The 24,360-nt window shown below is 35.5% G+C and overlaps 1 protein-coding gene across 1 annotated transcript in view; it reads right to left on the bottom strand.

The window, feature by feature from the left end:
• Nucleotides 1-24,360, bottom strand: part of COG5 (component of oligomeric golgi complex 5) — a 441,240-nt gene that overhangs the window by 355,241 nt on the left and 61,639 nt on the right. Inside the window, exons 4-6 of the mRNA XM_044679046.1 lie at nt 15,706-15,760; nt 15,554-15,623; nt 653-773 (exon numbers count right to left, since the gene is read on the bottom strand). Of these exons, the coding sequence (XP_044534981.1) occupies nt 653-773; nt 15,554-15,623; nt 15,706-15,760 (246 nt within the window). The remainder of the gene's footprint in view (nt 1-652; nt 774-15,553; nt 15,624-15,705; nt 15,761-24,360) is intronic.

Below are 24,360 nucleotides of genomic sequence, written 5' to 3'. Positions count from 1 at the left end.
AAAATTCTTTTTATCTGGGGTTTGGATAACATGCTATATTGTAAAATATCAGCATCATGTCATCTTATCAATCTGAAGGTCTGGCAAGTTAAAGTCTTGTGAGATCATAAATACATTACGGTATCACAGAATTTTGAAGTGAAAAAATCTCAGAAATCAACTAATCCAGTGATGGGCAAACTACAGCCCATGGGCCAGATAAGGCCCCCTAAAATGTTTTAGCCACCCCTTGACATTCTTCCTAATCTGAGGAATACAATGAGTAGGATACAATACAATGAAACTTCGAAAGAGTTGCCTTAGGAACAGACTGACAGATGAGCATTTCCTTTCCTTTGGACCCCTCTTTAAAACGTTTGACCATCACTGAACTAATCTATCTCTCACATTTTATGAAGACAAAAATAAGGCCTAGAAGGGTTAAGCAATTTGTCCAAGATCAAACAAGTAAGCTGCAAAATATGGCCATGAAGTTTCTTCCTGCACAGTTCCTCTTTTCACTACATCATACTTCTTCCCCTTATCTATCATTTTGGCAAAATATAAAACCAACTTAACTAATTTTAATATACATTACCAAAAATTCACAATAAATTAAACAGCCAAGAAAATTACTAGATGTGTTTAGCTTTAGTGGAGGAAAAGAACTTACCAAGTTCATTTAGACTCTGAGCTGCTTTTGTTATCTCTCTACTTCCTCCCTGCAGCTGTCCTTGGAGTCTCTTACTGAGATACAAGATGCGTATTATTCTCCGAAGCAAATCACAGGCTACCTGCACAAATATCAGGATATTAGATGTGTATATTCAAAGAATAAAGTTTCATCATCACTGCTACAAATAAACATCTTTCAAAAGTCCTTCCAAATGCTTATGATACATCTTTCTCTGACTAACAATTTTTAATCAACCAGTAATGCTAATTCTGAAGCCTGTAAAATCTTTTTAAAGCTTTCACATTTACTGAATGAGATAATATTTGTAAAGCATTCTGAAAGCCCGAAAGGGCCAATGTGTGGTGAAGTGTCCCCCTAACACTGCCAAGTAGCTACCAACAATCAAAATACCATGGAAACAATGACCAGTTGATTAGCATGGGGCTGCTTTTCAGGTAAGACACATGGGTTGCTTAGATTTATGATTATGAGAAAACTCCTCACGTTGATCTTTAGATATAACCTAAGCCCTTGGTTAAGGGGGTTCAGTTTCCCAGTCACACAGGACTAGGTACAAATAGTGCTCAATTTCCACAATCACTGCCTTCCTTAGAGCCTGGATAGTAAGAGCAAATTTTACCAGAAGTTGCCCCAGGGTATTTAACATATCATTAGCACCCACTTACATTGTTGATTCCCCCCTCCCAGTGGAGAACCAAGGTGAATTATGGGTAAAGCCTAGCAGACCCAAGTGAACCATTGGTAAATGACATCAGTTCCTTGGGAACAGTAGGGCAACAATCACCCAAAGAAATGACCCCTTCCTTAGTAAGGAATCAAGATTAAAAACATTCATGAAAAACTCTCAGATGCCTTTCTCCCTCCTTCCCTTCCTTCCTCTCCCCACTCACTCTCTCTATCACATCTCTCTTGCTAAAACTCATATAATAAAGCTTGTTCCCTCTTCATGGAGTCAGTCTGAGATGTCAAATTCTTTAGATGAGATCCTAATCTTGACCCTCCCACATCAGGGCTATTATAAATACTAGTTATTATTATCACAAACTAGCACAAAGAAAGAAAATATTTAATTTGTATAATACCAGTTTTTACCAGGAAAATGTGATCTCTCTGAGAATGTCATTTTTTTTTAACCCTTACCTTCCGTCTTGGAGTCAATATTGTGTATTGGCTCCAAGGCAGAAGAGTGGTAAGGATAGGCAATGGGGGTCAAGTGACTTGCCCAGGGTCACACAGCTGGGAAAATGTCATTTTTTAATCTCTGTATTCCAAACTCCTAGATACACCTTGCACATTCCAGGCACTGTGTTTAGTGCTGGGTAGCAAGAACTACTAGGTAGGCACACAGTATATACTAATTATTTGCTGAATTAAATTGAACTTATGTATAATGATTAGAAAGAAGAGTAATATCACTGTCAATTTAATATTTTGATAAATTTAAGTTGCTACATATGATTTATAACTAATTCTCATATAACTATAATGTAATAAATTATAACTAAAACTATACTGAATATAATTTTTCCTTGCCTTAGAAAGGCTCATATGGCACTTGGTGATTAACTGTAGTCCCTTTTTATAACTGATACAAACATCATCATCCATGTCACAGGAAACTTCTCTGTAAACCTTAAAGCATAGTATCAATGTGATTTGTTTTTTGTGAATGTAAAAAGCATGACATATCACTGACCCCAGGACATAAAGTAACACAATTCTCCTTGACAAATTCCTTATATCAAGTTTTCTCTTATGGAAGCTGTTAGCTATCTATAACCCTCTCTCCAAATAAGTATTGAATCCTTAGCCTATGCTCCACAGTGACTGTGTCAAACCTTTTCTTCATTCCTCAACCCTATGTCTTTTCCATCAGGTGATTATTTCTGACTTTGCAGAGAAAACCTGCCATAAACTTCCTAATCTCCTCTACATTTCAAAATTTCTCTGTGTCCTTACTCTGTCTCTCATCATTCCCATCAGGATGAGGCAGAACTCCTTGCCAAGGAAAACTCTATTTATAACTATGCCTATTCCATCCTCTGCATCCTTTCTCTGGACCATTTCCTTTCACTCTCGCCTCCCCTAAATCTCTCTGCCTCTATCTGCTCCTTCCTCTGTCTAGATACTTGCTTGGAGCTCCTCTATTCTAAAATAAACTTCACTTTATATTGATGCCCATTTAAGCTACTATTCTATATTTCTTTTCCTCTTCTTGATCAATTTCTGGAAAAGGGACCCTATGCCTACTGCCTGCCTATACCTCTATTTGATGTACATACATAAGCACTTAATATCTTGCAGTCCAATTTCTATTTCTACCTCTCCACAGAAATGTCTCTTCAGGATTAACAGTAAATTCTTAATTGCCAAACATAATGACCTTTTTTCAATCTTCATAGTATTTCATCTTTCTGCAGCATTTGATGTTAAGTGCCATTCTTTTCAATTCTCCTTTCACATGGCTTCAAAGATACTACCTGCCTTGCCACAACTGTAATAATAAGGGGCCAGTAATGGATGTTGGTAGAGGGAGAGGGAGAGAGATTCATGATTCTCCTATCTATTTCACAGTTTTTTAGTGAACTAATTCATCCTTCTTCCAGTTCACTTAGTATGAATATTCCCAAGATTCTGTCCTCAAGTCTTCTTCGCTAATCTCTTCCTTGGTGACCTAATAAACTAACATGGTTTCAATTACCCTTTATCTACAAACAACTCTAAAATATAAATATCCAACCATGATCTCTCTCTTCAGCTTCCAAGTTTCCAATTGTTTTCTAGGGATCTCCTCCTGGATGTCTGTCTAGTGCCTCAAATTAAACAGGACAACCATTCCTAAAGTGAAAAATAGTCAAAACTGGGGGAGGGGGAGGGAGGAAAGTGTTCCAAATCACTAATAATTAGAGAAGTGCAAATCAAAGCAATTCTGAGGTTCATCAGTTTAACAAAGATAAGGAGAAAAAAGGAAAATAAGAAGAAAAATAAACAAATTAATGCGTTATTGGAGCTCTGGATTAGTTCAACAATTCTAGGAAACAATTTGGAACTATGCCTGTACATTTCCCTTTATTCAATGATATCATCACTGGGACTATATTACAGAAACAAAAGAAAAGGGAAAGGGAAAGGGATTTACAGAGAGATTTACATTAGCTCTTTGCATAGTGGCAAAGTACTGAAAACCAAGGAAGTGCTCCTCAGTGAGGGAATAACAGAACAAATTATGGGATATGGATGTAATAGAATATTATTAACCCATGAGAAATTATAAAAGAGATGGTTTCAGGAAAATATGGGAGGTCTTATAGGAATTGATGCAGAATACAGTGAGAACAACATATATAATAATATTATAGAAAAACAAATTCATAAGACTTTAAGAAGTCTGATCAATGAAATGACCACAATTTCAAAAGAACTGATATTAAAGCAATCTACTCCCATCCTGGAAGCCTTCCTCAACCTCTTTTAATTCTAGTGCCTTCTAAGGGATATGAATAGGCAATTTCTCAAATAAAGAAATCAAAACTATCAAAAAGCACATGAGAAAGTGTTCTAAATCTCTTATCATTATAGAAATGCAAATCAAAACAACTCTGAGGTATCACCTCACACCTAGCAGATTGGCTAAAATGACAACAAGGAAGAGTAATGAATGTTGGAGGGGATGTGGCAAAATTGGGACATTAATGCAAGGCTGGTGGAGTTGTGAACTGATCCAACCATTCTGGATGGCAATTTAGAATTATGCCCAAACGACTTTAAATGACTGCCTGCCCTTTGATCCAGCCTTACCACTGCTGGGTTTATACCCCGAAGAGAAAATAGGGGGAAATACTTGTACAAAAATATTTATAGCTGTGCTCTTTGTGATGGCAAAAAACTGGAAAATGAAAGAATGTCCTTCAATTGGGGAATGGCTGAACAAACTGCAGTATCTATTGGTGATGGAATTGTGCTCAAAGGAATAAAGAACTGAAGGAATTCCATGTGAACTGGAATGACCTCCTGGAACTGATGCAGAGTGAAAGGAGCAGAACCAGGAGAACATTATACACAGAGACTGATACACTGTGGTACAATCAAACATAAGAGACTTCTCTACTAGCAGCAATTCAAGAATCCAGAGCAAGGCTGAGGGACTTATGAGAAAGAAAACTAGCCACATTCAAAGAAATAACTGTGGGAGGAGAAACACAGAAGAAAAACAACTGCTTGAACACATGGGGCTGATGGGGATATTATTGGGGATGCAGACACTAAACAATAACTAATCCAACTATCAATAATATGGAATTAGATCTTGATCAATGATACATGTAAAACCCAGAGGAATTGTGCGTTGGCTAAGGGGGGTTAGGGGGACTTGGGGGAGAGAGAAAGAACATGAAACATGCAACTATGGGAAAATATTCAAAATAAAAATAAAAAATAAAATAAAATAAAATAATTCTAGTGTCCTCCCTCTGCTATTTATTTCCTATTCATTGGTTTGATAAAGTTTTATTGCAGTCCTTCATTTTTTAAAATTGTTTCATATACATATTTTGTCCTCTTTACTTCCCTTGCTGTCTAGCCTATTCTCCCACACACTCATTTCTGTCATTGCATTTTCAGATCTTACCCCAGCTTCCCTTTTTGACTGTTACACTTCTTTTTTTTTTTATTTTTTCCCAGATTACATATTAATACAATTTTTGATGATTTTTTTCTGACACTTTGCAATCCATGTTCTCTCACTCCCTCCCACCACTTTTCCCTCCCAAGATGGCAGGTAATATTTGATATAGGTTGTACATGTGTTATCATATAATACATATTTCCATGTTCATCATACTCTGAAAGAATACACATGTTGCTTACACTAGAAAAAATTTCACAGAGGAAATGAAGGGAAGAACGGTATGTTTCAATCTGCATTCAGCCTCTGTCAGTTCCTTCTGTGGCAGTGGGATAGCCTTTTTCATCATAAGTAGTCCCTTAGAATTGTCCTTGATCTTTACATTGCTAATAATTGTTAACATTGAACATCATACTTGATTGCCTTACTGTGTATAACATTCTTTTGGTTCTGCTTATTTCATTTTGCATCACTTTATAGAAGTCTTTCCAGGTTTTTCTGTAATCATCATCTTTGTCATTTCTTGTGACACAACATCATCCCATTACAATCATACAATTTGTTCAGCCATTCACCAACTTATTGACATCCCTTCAGTTTACAATTCATTGCCACCACAAAAAGAGCTGCTATAGATTTTTTTGTTCAGGTAGGTTTTTTCCCCTATTTTTGATCTCTTTAGGATACAGACCTAGTCAGAGTATTGCTGAGTCTGAGGGTATATAATTTTATAACTCTGATTATAATTCCAAATTGTCCTCCAAAATGGTTGGATCAGTTCACAGTTCTACCAACAGTGTATAATTGTCTCAAATTTGCCACATCTCCACCAACATTTATTGTTTTCCTTTCTGTATAGGTGTGTTATAAGTAAAAATTGATCTGGAGGCTTATTTCTAGATTTATAAGCATTTATTAGTAAAGAGAGAGAGAGACTGTTAGAGGTAGAGAGAGATCTCAGCCTTTCTAGATTTGAATCTCCATTTTGTTATATGGCTGAGACCTCCACTTGTCAGGTAAAATAAGAGAGCAAAGTGCCAGCCCAGGGAGTCAGTTAGTTCCAAAACAAAAATAAAAAGCCCCTTCTCCTTCCTCAGTTCACCTTTTAAACCCCACAAGTTCCTCCCTCCCTGGTGACATTGCAGTGTCTCTGGTATGTTGACATTCTAGACACAGAGATGCCAGGGAACACCAGTCGCAGGAGATTCTGTGACTCCTATGTCTCACCTCTAGGGTGTGAGGGGTCAAAGCTAGAATGGAGGTCTCCTAGATATTTTTCTTTACACAGGTGAGAAGTGGTATCTCAGAGTTGCTTTAATTTGCATTTCTCTAATAGTGATTTGGAACATTTTTACATATAACAAAAGACAGTTTGAATTTCTTCATCTGAGAATTGCCTGTTCATATCCTTTGACCATGTGTCAACTGGAGAATGCTTTGTATTCTAATAAATTTGATTTAATTTGCTATACATTTGGGAAACTAGGCCTTTGTTAAAGACACAAAGATTTTTTCCTAGTTTGCTATTTTCCTTCTAATCTTGGTTGCACTGGGGATTTTTTGTGCAAATTTTTTAAATTTAATGTATTCAAGGTTATTTATTTTATATCTCACAATGTCTATCTTATCTGGATATAAATTCTCCCCTTATTCAAAGATCTGACAGCTAAACTGGTCCTCTAATTTGTTTATGGTATCACCCTTTATTTCTAAATCATGTATCCATTTTGATTTTACCTTGGTATATATATATATATACACGCACACACACACCTAGGTGTGATGAGGTGTTGATCTCTGCCTAGTTCCTGCCAAACTGTTTTCTAGTTTTCCCAGCAGTTTTTGTCAAATAGTGAGTTCTTCCAAAAGCTTGGATCTATGAGTTTATTGAACACTAGGTTACTGTGATCATTTACGTGTTGAGGGCCTAACTTATTCCATTAGTCCATCACTCTACTTCTTAACCACTACTAGGCTGTATTGATGGTTGTCATCTTATAAAATAGTTTGAGATTCAATACAACTAAGCTACATTCCTTAATTTTCCCATTAAAATTCTCTTGATATTCTAGATCTTTTGTTCTTCCAGATTAATTTTATTATTTTTTTTTGGCTCTATCAAATACTTTTGGGGTAGTTTGATTGGTATGGCACTGAATAGGTAAATTAATTTAGGTAGAATTATCATTTCATTATTATGGCCAGGCCTACCCATGAGAATTAATATTTTTCCAATTGTTTAGATCTGATTTTATTTGTGTAAAAAGTGCTTTGTAGTTGTGGTCATATAGTTCCTGGGTTTTACCTCAGTAAGTAGACTCCCGGATATTTTATAAAATAACTGTGTACAGTTATTTTAAATGAGATTTCTCTATCTCTTGTGGTTGGACTTTATTGGTAGTGTAAACAAATACTGATGATTTATATTGACACATTTTATATCTAGCAACTTTTCTAAAGTTGTTAACAGTAAGTTTTTTGGTTGATTCTCTAGAATTCCTTAAATATACCATCATATCATCTACAAAGAGTGCTAACTTTATTTGCTCCTTGCCTATTCTAATTCCTTCAATTTCTTCTTCTCTTATTGCTGTAGCCAGCATTTCCAGTACAATAATGAATAGTAGTAGTAATAATGGGCATCTCTGCTTCACTCCTGATCTTCCTGGAAAGGCTTCTAGTTTATCCCCATTACAGATAATACTTGCTGACAGTTTTAAATAGATATTGCATCTTATTTTGAGGAATGATCCATTTAGTCCAATGTTCTCTAGTGTTTTTCATAGCAATAGGTGTTGTATTTTGTCAAAAGTCTTTTCTGCATCTATTTAAAAAATCACATGACTTCTGTTGATTTTGTTATTGATATGGTCAATTTTGCTGATAGCTTCCCTGCATTCCTGGTATAAAACTCATCTGGTCATAGAGTATGAACCTTGTTATATAATGTAATCTCCTTGCTATTATTCTATTTAAAATGCTTGTATCAATATTCATTAGGAAGATTAGTCTATGGTTTAGGTATTACTATCATATTTACATCATAAGAGAGAATTTAAAGGAGTTCTTTCTTCAGCTATTTTTCTAAATAGTTTATATAGTATTGGAATTAATTATTCTTTAAATGTTGGTGAATCTATCTGGTCCAGGGGTTTTTTTCTTAGAGAATTCATTGATGACTTGTTCGATTTCTTTTTCTGAAATGAGATTAAGTATACTATTTCCTCTTTTAGTTATTCTCTTAATATGGATAATTAGTATTTTTAAATATTCATCTATTTCACTCAGAGTATCAAAAGTATTGGCATATAATCGGACAAAATACCTCATAATAATTGTTTTAATTGCCTCTTCATTGGTTATGAATTCGCCCTTTTCATTTTTGATACTGGTAATTTGGTTCTTCTTCCTTTCATTTTATCAAGTTAACTGCTCATTTATCTATTTTATTGGTTTTTCAATAAAAATCAGTTCCTTGCCTTTTTATTAGTTTAATCATTTTCTTACTTTAAGTTTTATTAATCTCTCCTTTGATTTCTAGGATTTCTAATTTTGTGTTTAATTATTTTAAATTTGTCCTTTGCCTAATTTTTTTAGTTCCATGCCAAAATCACTAATCTGTTTTTTCTCCATTTTATTGATGTAAGCATTTAGAAATATAAAGTTTCCCCTAAGTATTCCTTTGGCTGCTTGTACCTCTTTTTAATCCAATCCAATCAACATTTAGTAAACATCTACAATGTACTAACTACTGGGAATGCAACTAATAAGAAGATAGTCCCTACCTTCCAGAAACTTGCAATCTAAAGGGAGAGACAAGATACAGAAGGAGACAAGAAAGTGGTGGGGGAAAGGCAGAAAGGGGGAAGTGAAGAGCAAGAGATACAGGGCGCAGGGGCATCTTGTTCTGTGAATTTGAGACGAAGCAGCACAGTATATACAAAGTTCCTGCTCTCTATAAAGGAAGGCATTGGGAGGAGTTTTGTACAGAGAGTGAGAAGGGTGAGTAAGGTGGTATAAATTTAAAGCCTGACTTAGCAACATGGTGATAAGATTAAAGGCAACTAGGTGGCACAGTGAATAGAGATCTGGGTCTGGAGCCAGAAAGATTCATCTTCCTGAGTTTAAATCTGGCCTCAGACACTTACTAGCCATGTGAACCAAAGTAAGTCATATAATACTGTTTGCCTTAGTTTCCTCATCTGTAAAATAAGCTGGAGAAGGAAATGACAAATCACTCCAGTATCTTTGCCAAGAAAACCCCAAATGGGGTCATGAATAGTTGGGACTGGACTAAACAACAAAGTGATGACCTTTTCCTGGAAGTAGCAACTTGTTCTATGGAGTTGAAACCAGGCAAATGCAAAACTACCCTTCAATGAAAGAAATGGTGTCATAAGGACATAGTATTGTGTGCTAGGAGCCATTCTGTGCCCCATGTCATGCATGAGACCTAGTCCTGCCCTTAAGATTATGACTCAACACACCTAAGGCCAAATTATACCATCTTCGGTTATATGTTTCACCCTCTGCCTCAACTCCTTGGGCTAATATGTCCCCATCCCAACTCCTGCAGTGGGACACATTGAAAATAACCATCTCTTAGAGAAGTGATGGGCAAACTTTTTAAAGAGAGGGCCAAAGGAAAGGAAATGCTCCTCTGTTAGTCTGTTTCTAAGGCAACTCTTTTGAAATTTCATTGTATTGTATCCTACTCAGTGTATTCATCAGATTAGGAATAATGTTGTGGGGCATTTTAGGGGGCTGCATCTGGCCTGCAGGCCATAGTTTGCCCATCACTGTCTTAGAGAGTAGTCTCCTAAAGTGTTAGTTCACATTCCCTCTCTACCCCACCCCCAGTGAAATTTTTTATAAGGTTCTTGGTCTCAACCACAGAATTAAACTTTATCCCATCATGGTAATGTCTAAGTCAGTGATGGCGAACCTATAAAACGGGTGCCAAAGATGGCACGCAGAGAGCTCTCTGTGGGCACACAGCTGCCCTACTCTTCCCCGCCCCCTCAAGTATTTGTTACTAGAAAGGCAGAGGGCCTTGGACAGAGCTGCTCTCCTCCCCTCTCTACACTCCCTGAGGACATTCCTCAGTTCACCCATCCCTCTGCCCAGCAGCCCAATGGGAGCCCTTCCTCCCTGATGTGAGGTAAGGGGGGGCAGGACATACTCAACATGGGGGACACAGCACTCGGTCTGGGGGGTAGGTTGGGGGTAGGAGCTGGCACTCCATCTCTAAAAGGCTCTTCAACAGTAGCCTAAGTGTAATTCTTTTCCCTTCTAGGATGGATATTCCTTTTCCATTCCCCACATTCTTAACTCTTCCTTCTATTGCTTTTGTACTATTTTTTGAAAGTCCTCACTTATGTTGAAAGAAAAAGAAAGTTACAATTTCTTTTCTAGTCACCTATGGATTTGCTAGGGGTATATATTTAGCACCCCTATTTTCTTACCTCTCTCCAATCATGAAAACTTCTCATTGTGGTATCCATTCCACTGAAGAAATCGCTTCACTTACAGAAGACAATGGGATTTAGTACAAGAAGTATTAATTTAGTTATTCTTCCTTATTTCTGATTTTTAAAATTCCTCTTAAAATCTGACCTCCTCACATAGTTTTGGCCTTTGGTGTTTCCTATTTGTTTTTTCTTATGATTATTAGTTCATTTTTTTTAAAAATTTAACTCAAGAAAGTCTTTATTGATAACAATATTTTTATACTGTATATACCTTGCTTATGCTTCTCTTGTTTGGGGTCTTGGTAAGTCAACTATTCTGCTCATATATGAGCTTTTTAATATTTCTACAGGAATGCCTCTTTTATTCATGTCCACCTTTTTTTTTTTTTTTACGATTAGCCTAAGCTTTATAGTATATGTTATTTTGGTTTTCACCTTAAGCTTCAGTTATGAAGAATATTCTATTGTCTTCAAACTTCCAATTTCTTGGCTTTGTTTTTGTGCAGACATGCTTAGCACAGTGTCTGATACATAGTAGGCACTTAATAAATGACTAATAAATGTATTTAAGTTCTTGATGTTATTTCATGAGATTTTTACTTTGTTCACTATCTTCTTATCTTCTGGATCCAAACTGAATTACCTTATAATAATTTCTTACCATAATTTCTTTTTCTAAAACTTTTAAGTTTCAGAGATTTATAAAAAACAACTATTCATCTTGCCAATCACATGGTCTATTTTTAAGTACAATGTGAAAAAATCATTATTATGCATAAGATATTTTCCTTTTCAACTTTATTACAAAACAAAGGTATGTAAAAATGTAAGAAAAGATATCCATTATTTATCCTTCAATGTAATCATATGTTCTAACATTTTTACATATGTAAAATAGAAAAAGTTAACTAATAGAGATATTTTATAAATTCAAGAACTTTTTGGTACTAAACCAGGAAACTTCTATGAAAATAGAACAAAAAAGGTTTTGTTAATATATGTAGGTAAAAAAAAAAAGGTAGGATGGGAAGTATTCTCACATGCTCAAAACATGCTATTCTAAAATCTAAATATAGAATTGAATAAAATAGCTGGCAATAAATGATATGCTATTTTAATAAGTTGATAAAAATATGCTACCATCACCTTACATTCTTACACAAGAGAAGTTAATATTTGAAAGAAGCTAAAACTCTCCAAGTTTTCTTAAATTATTAGTTAAATTAATAGTTGACTATACTAGAACTATACTCCAATAATTTTATTAGAGAAAAATCCAGCTTTATATGAGTCTTGGAAACTCCTTATGTAAAAGACTTATATGAAAAAAACTCATAAGGCCAGCCCTGCAACAAGGACTCCAGTTCAGAATTAGTGAGGCTCCATCTAATCCTTGAGTGAAATCAAAATATATCTTCATTATCATCTCCTAGCTAAGTCATATGTTTTAAAGAAAACAAAATTTAGAGATTTAGTTTTTCTTCCATGACTAGGAAATGACTCATCACTAAAAACTTGTTAACAGAACAACCAAAATAGTAAAGTCAGTGTGTATGTGTGTTGGACAACTAAATGGTGCAGTAGTTAGAGCCCTAGACTTGCGGTTGGGAAGATCTGGGTAAGTCATCTAATTTATGCCTGACTCAATTACTCATCTGTAAAATGGGGATAATAAAAGCATCTACCTGTTGGAGATAAAATGACATATTTGTAAAGGGCTTTTTAAACCACAAGTGCTCTATAAATACTGGTAATCATTATATTTTTTATTTTTTTTTATTTTTTTTTAAACCCTTAACTTCTGTGTATTGATTTATAGGTGGAAGATTGGTAAGGGTAGGCAATGGGGGTCAAGTGACTTGCCCAGGGTCACACAGCTGGGAAGTGTCTGAGGCCAGATTTGAACCTAGGACCTCCTGTCTCTAGGCCTGGCTCTCAATCCACTGAGCTACCCAGCTGCCCCCTGGTAATCATTATTATATGTCATCTTTGTTATATAATGTGATCCTCGCAATGAAGCAGAAGCTATGTAGGGCTTTGAGGAAATAAGTGACTCAGTCACAATGACCAAATCACATGAACAATGACTTATTATGGTCCTAGATTTAGAGCTGAAATGTACCTAAGAGACCATCTCCTCCAACCCATTTATTTTACAAATAAGGAAATGGAGACTAGAAAGGTTGAGTGATTTACCTGAGCTCACACAGGAAGTAAAGCACAAGAAATGATGCTTTTGAACCCTGGTCCTGCAAATCCAGAGTCAGAGCCCTTTCTACTCTACCATCCTGCCTCCCATGAAAGTGAGATAGAATTCAAATTTAGATCCTCCTGACTCCAAAGCCAGCACTAACCACTGTACCTATTTGCCACACCATGAAGAAAGAAATTATAAAGGGTCCATAAAGGGATTTTATAATTTTCCCAAATCTATTTTCAAACTTTACCAAAATACACAAAATTTATTCACAAGTTAAAACAACATAACAAAAAATACACAAAGGCAATAGGTAATAAGTATTTTGGTACTGAATATTACAGTGGCTTATATCAAATCCTCAGTTTTGAAACATAATGTTTTTATTTTTGATTTATAATACTGATGCTTCTCTTGTCAAAGTTTATTTGTGAACTACAGGAGATTAAGTAGCTAAAAATTTAAGTGAATAAGTCATTAAAAAATTAAGTTCCTGGGTTTTCTGGAACTGGCATAGTGGATAGAGAGCCACTGTCCTAAGAGTCAAAAGACTTGGGTTCAGGTCCACCCTAAGCATATACTGGCTATATTGCCCTGGGTAATTCACTTAACCTTGGAGTCCTTCAGGTAATTATCTAAGTCTCTATGTTGCTGAGAATGTACTGGTCTGCACTGGTAAAGGGAGTTCTTCACCAAGTGCTCCCAATCACAGTCAAATCATAGGTTTGGCTAAATTTTTTAAAAAGCAGAAAGAAGTAACTAACTTCATTAAAGTAAAAATTTTTTCAAAATAATACTTTACAAACCTTTATAATTATATCAGTTAACAGAAGTTCTCAGAAAATAGAGGGTCTTGGTTAAGTAATGGTAAAGTCTATAGTTATAAAAATATGAAAATACCTAAAATATTCATAAAAGTTTTCTTAAGAATACACAGGGGAATAGCTAAGTGGCTCAGTGGATAGAGTGCCAAGCATAGAGATGAGAGGTTCAAATCTGGCCTCAGACACTTCTTGGCTTGGTGACTCTGGGCAAGTCACTTAATGCCAATTGCTTAAGCCTTATCATTCTTCTGCCTTAGAACCAACATATTGTATTAATTCTAAGACAGAAGATAAGGGTTTAAGAAGAAAAGAAAAAAAAGAAGTACACATATCAAGACTGTTATCCATCAAAGATCTTTTAAATTATAAAATAAGATTTTACCACTAAGTCCCACTAAGCCTCTTCTAAGCATGTATATGTTTTTTTCTCAATTTAAAATGAGAGAAAGATAAGATTTGGCCAAAGTAAAGTAATAGAGGTCACACATTTTATGTTAAATTTTCACAAGACTAATTTTTTCTTTCTTCCACTTACAAAAACATAAAGAGCTTGTTTTTTCCTTAACTTCTATCACTTTCCAAATATCTTTCTGAAGATAATTTTCATGATATTAACATACAATACATCTGAGTATTCTATACTCCTATAATATCTTCAATTTCCTAATCCCAAGCCATTTTTTTCCAATATAGCTCTCCCAGTTAAATCAATCCATTAACAAGCATTTGTTCATTTTTGCCAGGCCCTGTGGTAGATGCAGGAAATACAAAGGCAAAAATGAAGCAGCCCCTATCTCTGATTCTTTCAGGGGAGATAATATGTATAGATTTAAGAATATTCAAAATATACATACAAAATGAACATAAGGTAAGTTTTTGAGAAGGAGGGTACTAGGAGGTAAGAGGATCACAATTAAGCAAAGTTTTGAAAGGATAGAAGGATTCTATAAAAAGGAAAACTCCAAGTCTGGAGGACAAGCAGTTCAAAGTCTATTACTGTGTGGCTCCAATATGTTTCACATCATAGTCAGAGAATAGCAAAAGTATATGTCAAACTAATTTTGACCATTTTGTCAGGTCTTTCATAGAATTTCTCTACTTCATTATCCACTACAGCAGATTTTGATACATAAGTCATAATAATCTTCATTGTAGCATCATAAAGCTAATTGATTATGGAGTCCAAACACATAACAATGTATTTTAGACATAATCAGTATGAATCTTGGTAATTCCATAAATGACTAAATACTCAACTAAAAGGAATAAGATTTTTTTTAACAGATCATTTGGCTATCCCATTTTTTGCCCAGATATATATAGCTCTGAAATAAGTATATTATTTCCTTCTCTCTATAATCTCTTGCCATTCCTACATTTTCTATAATTGTATGGTAGGAAAATCTTGAACCCCTAAAGACTGCATTGCCCAGAGTTCCTTTCTGTATTACCTAGAATGCTTTTCCTTTTGTTTACGTTTGCATGGTTTGTAGAAGTTCTGAGGTTCCGCCTTGTTCCAGCTCTTTTGCTCTGGCAAGCAGGCTGAATAGCTAGATCTCTTACTTTGGTTATTATTAATAAAACTTTATTAAATATAATATTTTGTTATTGGATATTAATGTTAAAATCCACAAAACACATTTATTAAAAGCACATTTCGAATACTTTAATCTTGTGTCATTGTCTATTTTTCACTAATAATTCAAAGTAGTTAAGAATTTTGAATAACAAAGAGTAGAAAAAACATGATTGACATCTTACCTGAAGCCTTGCCAATTGTGCTGTGCGTGCTACTATCTTGTTGTAAGGATCAACAATTTTAGCTTTAATCCTGTTGAAAATAATAACATTTTAAAACAGCACAGTACAAAAATGTGGTTCCTATTCCTCAATATTCTTGCACAAAAACCTACCTGTCGACAGCACCCTGGAGGGCCCCAATTCTGGTCTGCATCATTTGAAGGACACCTATAAAATAGAAACAGTTAAATTTTAATTTACCAAGTATGAGCAGGGCTCTAAAAGAAATGACATTGAAGAAAAAATTTTTATTAAAACTTTTTAAAAAAGCATTAACAACAGGTCTATCATTATACTTCTCTAAGTAACATAATAATTCAAAAAGATTTTCAGATGGATATGTTTTTAATTTTCCTGTAAATCTTTGGTACTTTGGGATTTTTTCAATTTTCAAAAATTAAATACTTAGTAACTACCACCATCAACAAAAAAACATTTAAATAAACAAATACATGAAAAAACTACATGCAAAACCAAAAATTTCATAGAATTTACAATTTTTTTTAAAAATGTAAATTATATGTGTGCTAATAAAAAACATTCCCTACTTTTGCCTTCCCTTTGAATTTGTTTTACTTTGATACTTTTTTCTTTTGATTTTATAGCTTTTTTAAAATGCAATCATAGTATTTATTATTCTGCTTTTCTTTTCTTCTCTTTTCATATCTCAATATATTCCTCTTATTTTCCTTACATTTCCAATATTTATCAATCCTAATAACATAATACAATCCATTACATTCAAATACCAGCATCTATTTGGCCATTTCTTCCAATCATTGCATTATTTTGCCATTACAAAGAAAACTTCCATGAATATTTTCATATATGCATAGCTTTTTATACTCTCAATAATGCCCTTATAGACTAATCCTAGTAATGGGATCCCTAGTTCAATAAGCATAAATAGTTTTACAGTTCTTAATATATATTTCTATCTTGTTTTCTAAAAAAACAATTCACAACTGCATATTTAGCTAATTGGTCCTTGGGTATCAGACACTATCTATTGCCAGGACCATACTCTTTCCAAAACAAAGACTTTCTAGCTTAGTCATACCCAGTGAAACTTTTGTTCCAATGCTACAATCCCTCAAGAATGCAGGATTACTTCCACAATAAGATGATAGTTAAAGTAAGACTTTTCAAAATATTTATGTTCTCTAAATCATTTATTATCGCCTCAGAAACTATGTCTGGATTACATATATGCTCAGACTTAGATTTACTACTAGCTGCATGCAGGCTAGGGTGTGGGGGTGTGGGGTTCTCCAGATGTCTATCATACTTAACTTATCTAAGGTTCTATTCATCTCCTTAACTTCTTTCTTATTTATTTTTTGTTTAGATTTATCTAGTCCTAAGAGGAGAAAATTAATGCCCTTTGCTATTATTATTTTGTTATCTATTTCCATCTGTAGTTCATTTAGCTTTTCCTTTAAAAATCTTGATGCTATATGTAATGCAGGATTTATGCAAGATTTCTTGCACTTGCAATATTACCCTAGGCAATCCTGTCAGCAGAATGGAACTCTGGCCTGGCAGGTGCCAGTCCCAGGAGCTGACAGTTGAGCTGGGACTATAGAAACCCCTGCAAAACCAACCTGGGGGTTCTGATTTCCTTGACCTCACCCAGACACCCAGCTACCCCTTGACTTCCCCTTGGGGACCCTGGGGGGTTGAGGGAGGTGGAACGTGGACAGGAATTTAGCTTAGAGTAGCCTAGCAATAGGGACACTCCTAAACCAACTTAACATCTACATCTCTTTAGCTGGTGGATCATATAATATCAGGGCAGTGTCAGATTATCTCTGGCTGAGGGCTGGTTCCCTCAGCCTGACCTTACCTTCTAGGTCTATTGCCAACACTTGCCAGTCACCCCTAGCAACAGCTTTTCAAGGCCCTAAACCCTTTTACCTCAGGTTTCCACTTTCTTGTTAAAATAAAACCCTTAGCCTGAATCTGAGGAGGGGAGAGAATATCAACTAGTTGAGTTTAAAGAAAGTACTGGACTAAGCCTCCATTGTATCCAGGAAGTGTTAGTTACACTTCCTGTCAAGTTCTGCTTTCACCCAATAGGAAGGCAGTTACTCCAGCAGGGAGGGGCCCCTCACTCACCACCTTAAAGGAGCCTATAGCTAGAAGTGGGAATTGACTGGGCACCACAGCCCAGGCTATACATCACTGACAGCTCCAAATCTTCTGCTACTGTAGTTACAGGCTCCCAGGCCCCAGGTGACTCACTTGTACCATCAGCTCCATATTATTAGCTACATTATCCACTTATTACATATATAACTCTTGATGCACATAGGTTGAATATTGATAATGCTTTATTATCCCATAATACCTCCCAATACAATATAGTTATACTTCCAGTTATATCCAGATTAGGCCCAACTCTGTCAGAGATCAAGGTATTATTTCACCTTCTCTGGATCAGCTGAGGCATAGTATATTACGTTCTATCACCTCACCTTTACCCTATGTGTGTCTCTCATTTTCAGTGTGCTTTTATAAACAACACATTGTCAGGTCCTGGTTTTTTCTCTTTTCTGCTATCCAGTTTCTTCCCATGTGCGAATTCATTCCATTTACATTCAATATCAGAGTTACTACCTAGGCATTTCCATCCACTCAGTTCCTTCTTACCATTTGTCTGCCCCCTTCCTTTCTTTCCATCATATCCCTTCTGCTTTGTTCAATTTCCTTTGACCAATACCTCTCCAATTTACACCCTTTCCTAAAAACCTCCCTTATTCTCTCCCCTTGCCCTTCTACTTCCAAATTGGCCCATCTTTTTCAAAGTTCCCCCTTTGTCCTTTCTCTCTTACCTTTTAATTCTTAGTCTAACCATCTTTCAAAAAATCCCTTCCTTATCCTCCTAACCCAACTCTACTTCTTGATATGAATTTATTTCCAAAAACTCCTCCTCTATCTTATTCTGAGTCCCAAGTCCCTCCCTTGTCCCTCACCTTACGCCCCTATCTCTTGATATGTACTCCTCTCTAGGTATTCATCCCTTTGTTCTCTTTTCTAATACCCTTGACATCCTTTCTCTTAACTTGTCCTTCTTTCTTATTCTCTCAGTCCCCCAAGGGAACTCCCAGTCTTTCCTTTATCCCATCCCCCTTCCCTTCTGCATCTCTGCATGTTAAGAAGATTATTAGCCTTCTAATTGTGCATGTTGTTCTCTCTTTATCCCAAGTCTGATAAGAGTAGGGGTCTAGTACTACCAGTCCTCCACTATTTCTTCCTCTTTTCTGTGGCAGTTCCTTCACTCATTCTTTTTCCATATGATATAGCCATTCCACCCCACTTCTTCCTAGTCTGTTCCACTGTCATTGTGATTCATTCTATTATATTCACCTTGAACTCAAGTCTTCCACCCATACAAACCCCTTCAAACCCAGGCAGTGATGCCATTCCCAGAGCCCATAGATGGCATTTTTCCATGCAAGAATCAAAGAATTTGGCCTTTTGGGTTGTTTATGATTAGACTCTTTTTACCTTTGTATATTACTTATAGATCAAATTTTCTGCCAAGGTGTGGGTTTTTCTCCAGAAATAGTTGAAACTCCATTTGTTTGCTAAATTATTTTTTACCTTTTACAGTTACACTCATCTTTGCTAGATGTTGTTCTTGGTTGTTCTTTTGCTCTACAAAATGCTATGTTCCATGTCCTGTGTTTTTTTAATGTTGCAGCTGCTAAGTCTTGTGTAATTCTGACTGAAGCTCCAAAGTATTTAAATTGGTTTTTTCTTGTTGCTTGTAGTATTTTCTCCTTAACATCAGAACTATAGAACTTGGCGATGATTTTCCTGTGCATCTTCATTTTTGGGTCTCTGAGGTTGTGATCAGTGCATTCTTTCAATTTCTATTTTACCCTCTGATTTTAGAATTCTAGGCAGTTTTCCTTGATGATTTCTTGAAGTATGGTGTTTAAAGTCATTTTTATTTTTTCATCATAACTTTCCAAGAGTCAAATTATTTTTATATTGTTTCTGCTTAATCTATTTTCCAGATCAGTTGCTTTGGTGATAAGATGGTTCATATTCTCTTCTATTATTTTTCTTTCTTGATTTTGCTTTGTTATTTCTTGTTGTCTTAGGAAATCTTTAATTTCCCCTTGTCCAATTTTATTTCTTTAAAGGCTCTTTTCTTCCATGAGTTTCTGAATGCCTTTTTTCCATTTGGATGATCTTTCATAATTTTTGTGATTTTTTTAATTGCTCTTATTTTTTCCCCCAATTTTTCCTCAACCTCTCTCATTGGATTTTTGAAGTCTTTATAAAGGTCTTCCAAAAGTTCTTTTTGAACTTGTGGCCAGTATTGTGTTTATTTGCTGTTTTTGAAGTGCTTTTCCTTCACTCTCCTCCGAGTGTGAGCCAAGGTCTTCTCCATCCTCAAAATAGCTATCAATATTTGGGTTCCTTTGCTTTGGATGCTCATTTTTATTCATTTTTTTTGTAATTTTAGCAGCCAGGTCAATCAATTTATTTATTGGCGTTTTGATGGAGCCCCAGGTTTCTAAGTGTTGAAGTATGTTACATCAGGTTTCAGAATTTTTTTTCTGTTTGTTTTTTCTTGGATCTTATTTAATTATTGCACGTTTTATAGGTCAGAGCCAGACCTACTCCCAGTTCCCCACTCAAATCCCAGCCTGTAACTAACCTCAGGTATTCCAACCAGCACCTACTGGCAGTTCTGCCACTGTGACTGCAAGCAAATAGTTTGCCTCTCACTATGGAAGCAGCCTGGGACCCCATTACCCTAGGAGTGACCACAGTTGACAAGGCCTCAGTCCCTTAACAATGACATTCACTGGTGTGTTCTCCTTCCTCACTCTTCCTGTCCTACTGATATTCTAGAGCTCAGCAAACAAGGTGAGGTTGCCAACCCTTTTTGCAGGGGCTACTTTGTTGATTTCATTCTGTTTGCTCTGTCCCTATACCCAGAGCCTACCGTGGTGGGATTGAGGCCAAGGAAGTTCTCCCTAGATTTTCCTGGTTGTTTAGCTTCACTCCCCACTCCTGTCTGTTTCTGCTGCTTTTAGCAATGATTCTATGGAGTTACTTTTAGTTATTGGTAAGAGGTATAAGGAGGGTGAGGAAACTTCATGCCCCTGCTCTGCCATCTTCCCACAATGCATCTCATATCTTTGGTACTTTAACAAATCAGTAATTACATTCATCTATGTGCTCCCTCTACTAGTTCAAATTGAAACCCCAACATCAACTTATCTTCACAGAATCCCAGAATTGGAGAGTTACGAGGTCCCCCAAAAGCCATCTAGTCCAACTCACACCTAAAAGAAATTCCTACTCCAATAAATCTGGCAAATGGCGGTTCAGCCTTTATTTGAAGATCTCTAGGGAGAGAACAATCTCAGCTATGCAGATGATACCACTCTGATGGCAAAAAGTGAATAAGAATTAAAAAGTCTCTTGATAAGGGCAAAAGAGAAAAGTATAAAAGCTTGCTTGAAGCTTAACATTTAAAAAAAAAAAATCTAAGATCTTGGCAACTGGTCCCAACACTTCCTGGCAAACAGAGAAAGAAGAAATAGAAGCAGTGTCAGATTTTATATTCTTTGTCTCAAATATCAGTAAAGAGAGCAATTGCAGCCATGAAATTAAAAGAGACTTACTCCTTTGAAGGAACTCTATGGCAAATCTGGGCATCATATTAAAAAACAAAGACATCACCTTGCCATAAAGGTCTATACAGTCAAAAGCTGTGGTTTCTCCAGTAGCAATGTATGGCTGTTAGAATTGAGCTATAAGGAAAGTTTGGTACTACAGAATTAAGGCTTTTTAATTGTGCTGCTAGAGATGACTTCTGTGTCCCTTGGACAGCAAGATCAAATCAGTCAATACTTAAAGAAAGTAGGGCAGTTAGGTGGTTCAGTATATGGAGAGCCAGGCCTAAAGACAGGAGGTCCTAGGTTCAAATCTATCCTCACATACTTCCTACCTATGTCTATACCCTAGCTATAGCCTGGACAAGTCACTGAACTCCAATTGTCTAACTCTTACTACTCTTCTACCTTGGATATGATACTTAGTATTAAACTGAAGACTGAAGGTAAGGATTTTTAAAAAATAGTTAAAGAAATTATTTCAGACATTTGACTGGAAGGTTAAATACTAAAACTAAAGCTTAAATACTGGTACATAATGAGAAGATAGGCTTCATTGGAAAAGCCCCCCTACAATGGGAAAAATTAAAGGCTAAAAGTGGCTAAAAGTGGCTAAAAGGCTAAAAGGCTAAAAGGATGGCAGAGGGATGAAATGGAAGTATCATGGAAAAAATGAATATGAATTTGGACACACCAGGAAATAATGAAGAATAGAGTAGCCTGGTATGCTATGAACCACAGGGTCATAAAGTCAAACATAACCAACAACAGTAAAGAGAAAAAAGCACCATCTCTTAAATCAATCCATTCCACTTTTGGTAAGCTCTAATTCCAAGAATATTTTTGTTGACATCATTTTCTGGTTCTCCTCTCAAAGATTTAAGTCTAGCTATCAGGTTCCCCTCCGAATCATCTCCAGTTTAAACCTCCTCAGGTCCTTCAACCAACGCTGACATGATACTGACTCAGGGCCCTTCATGATCCTAGTTGCCCTGGATTAAACTACTTGGGAAATGAAAGTAATTTATGTCAAATTTGGGGTTTTCTTAAAATCCATTTCTCATTTTTCAGCAAGTTTAAAAAGGTTTAATAAGAGTTGCCATATAATTAGGTACTGTATATTTGTATTTTTATTCTTTCATACAATTTGTTGTTGATTTTCATCATTGCCCTAACAAGTTGTTAATGTGACAACTGATTTAGAAATAATTTCCGCATCAAAAACAAATCATTAACTTTCATTAAAAAGAATCATCTTTATTTTTTGTATTGTTATTCAGTACTATGTTTAGCACTTTCCAAATCTCTACTTGAAGAAACTATTCATGACTTATAAGAATGAATGCCAATATTCTTATTATTCTTTGTCCATTTCTTACTCCTGAACCATGTTTTTTCAACATATATTTTTTCCTCTCCTTCCCTATGCCCAGTATTTGCATTGAGGTTAATAAGTACCAATATATACAGACTTAAACTTAAGGTTTATCAATGAGTACTTTGTAGAATGTTCTCTATCTCTAGGACTTTGCACATTGCCTGGTAAAAAGTAAGAATTTAATAAATGCTTGCTGACTGACTTTTCAGACTCTACAACAAATGCTAGAACATAGGCTGAAATTATTTTCATGGTGGTCCTTCTGCAAAATTTTAAAGATAAATTCTGTATCTAATGACCAAATATCCTATGCAATGATATTTCTTATTACAATCAAATCAACCACTTTATTTGTGCTTCAAAGGAAATGTGAACTGTTCCAATTAGGCACAACTTCATTCTCATTCTGAGAATGTCCAGATTGACACTTCCTTTCCTCTAGAAGTATGTCTAATTGTGGGTCACTGTGGGTCACTGGATAAGAACCTCACATTGAGCATTCTAACAACCACTACAACTTAATGCTTATAGAGTATTTGAAAGCTCTGTTATTCTTAGAAAGTTGGTTCTTTTTCCTGGCACTGGCACTTCCATTGCAGAATCTACATTATATTGCTCCAAAAAGGAGTTTCTAAGATCTTCTATATGTTACAAAGATGATTTTGGGGAGGGAGAGGGCATTTAATGTTCTGAACTTTCCTAAGTTCATAGTCCACTAAAAGGATCCTTGTTTTTATCTTTCTAATTTTTTTTTTATCCATCACCTATTTATTTTTCCCTCCCACTTCCCTTTACTTATCTACTGGAAAGGGCAGGGAGTGGGGGAAGGAGAGGATGGAAGGAAAGCTGAGAGGTTTAAGTTACTTGCCCAGGATCACACAACTAGAAAGTACCTAAGACATAAACTCAAGTCTTCCTGACTTAAGATTCAGAGCTTTATCCACCATGTCACTTAGATACCTCACTTGAAAAAGTCCTCATACTGGGAAAAACAAAACAAACAAACAAAAAAAAAAACAAAAACCTGTAATTCAAAACAAGTATGTGCTCTTACATCTGTCAATGAATCTATGATCCCATCAATATAGATATTCTCCTTCATCAAGGCAGACAGTATGCCCTTCATGCCTTGTCATACAATTTGCAACTTGTGTTTATTTTACCTATAACATAATTTGTATTAGTTTTATCTGAGAGAGTCTACACAAAACATGCTGGAAAAAATTCCTCTAAGCTTTTTATTTTTAAAAAATAATTTAATGGATCTGAGTATCCCTATCTTCCCCCATATGCCATTTCTCAAAAGTAGTAATTACTGAAAATATGCTGCAGTCTATTTATACCTAAAATAAATCTCTTTATTGCATTATCTGTAACTTTGATTCTTCAGAAATCAACATTTGAAATACTACAGAACTGCCAGGAAAATATTTGTTGAAAAACTGGGTTTCTGTACCAGAAAGCAGCTTGGGATCATTAAAAGCACTGAGTAATTTCTTGAACACATTCTAGCCTATTTCCTCACTTTTGTTAAGTTCTCAAATCAATCTACTGTCCATTTGCAGTGCTTGTTAAAGATAAATATACTGGTATAATTCAAAAGATTTACATTTTAATTTTTACATAATAGTCTGGGTGCCAGGTATTTTCATCCTTTTGATTTTTCATGCCTGGGTAATTAGGTGATCTCTTTTGGAAAACCATGGATCATAAGATAGTCCTAGAATGGCGATGGCAAACCTATGACA

The sequence above is a fragment of the Gracilinanus agilis genome, chromosome 5, assembly GCF_016433145.1.
Source record: "Gracilinanus agilis isolate LMUSP501 chromosome 5, AgileGrace, whole genome shotgun sequence".
Lineage (NCBI taxonomy): Eukaryota > Metazoa > Chordata > Mammalia > Didelphimorphia > Didelphidae > Gracilinanus > Gracilinanus agilis.
This window is presented reverse-complemented; position numbering and strand designations above follow the sequence as displayed.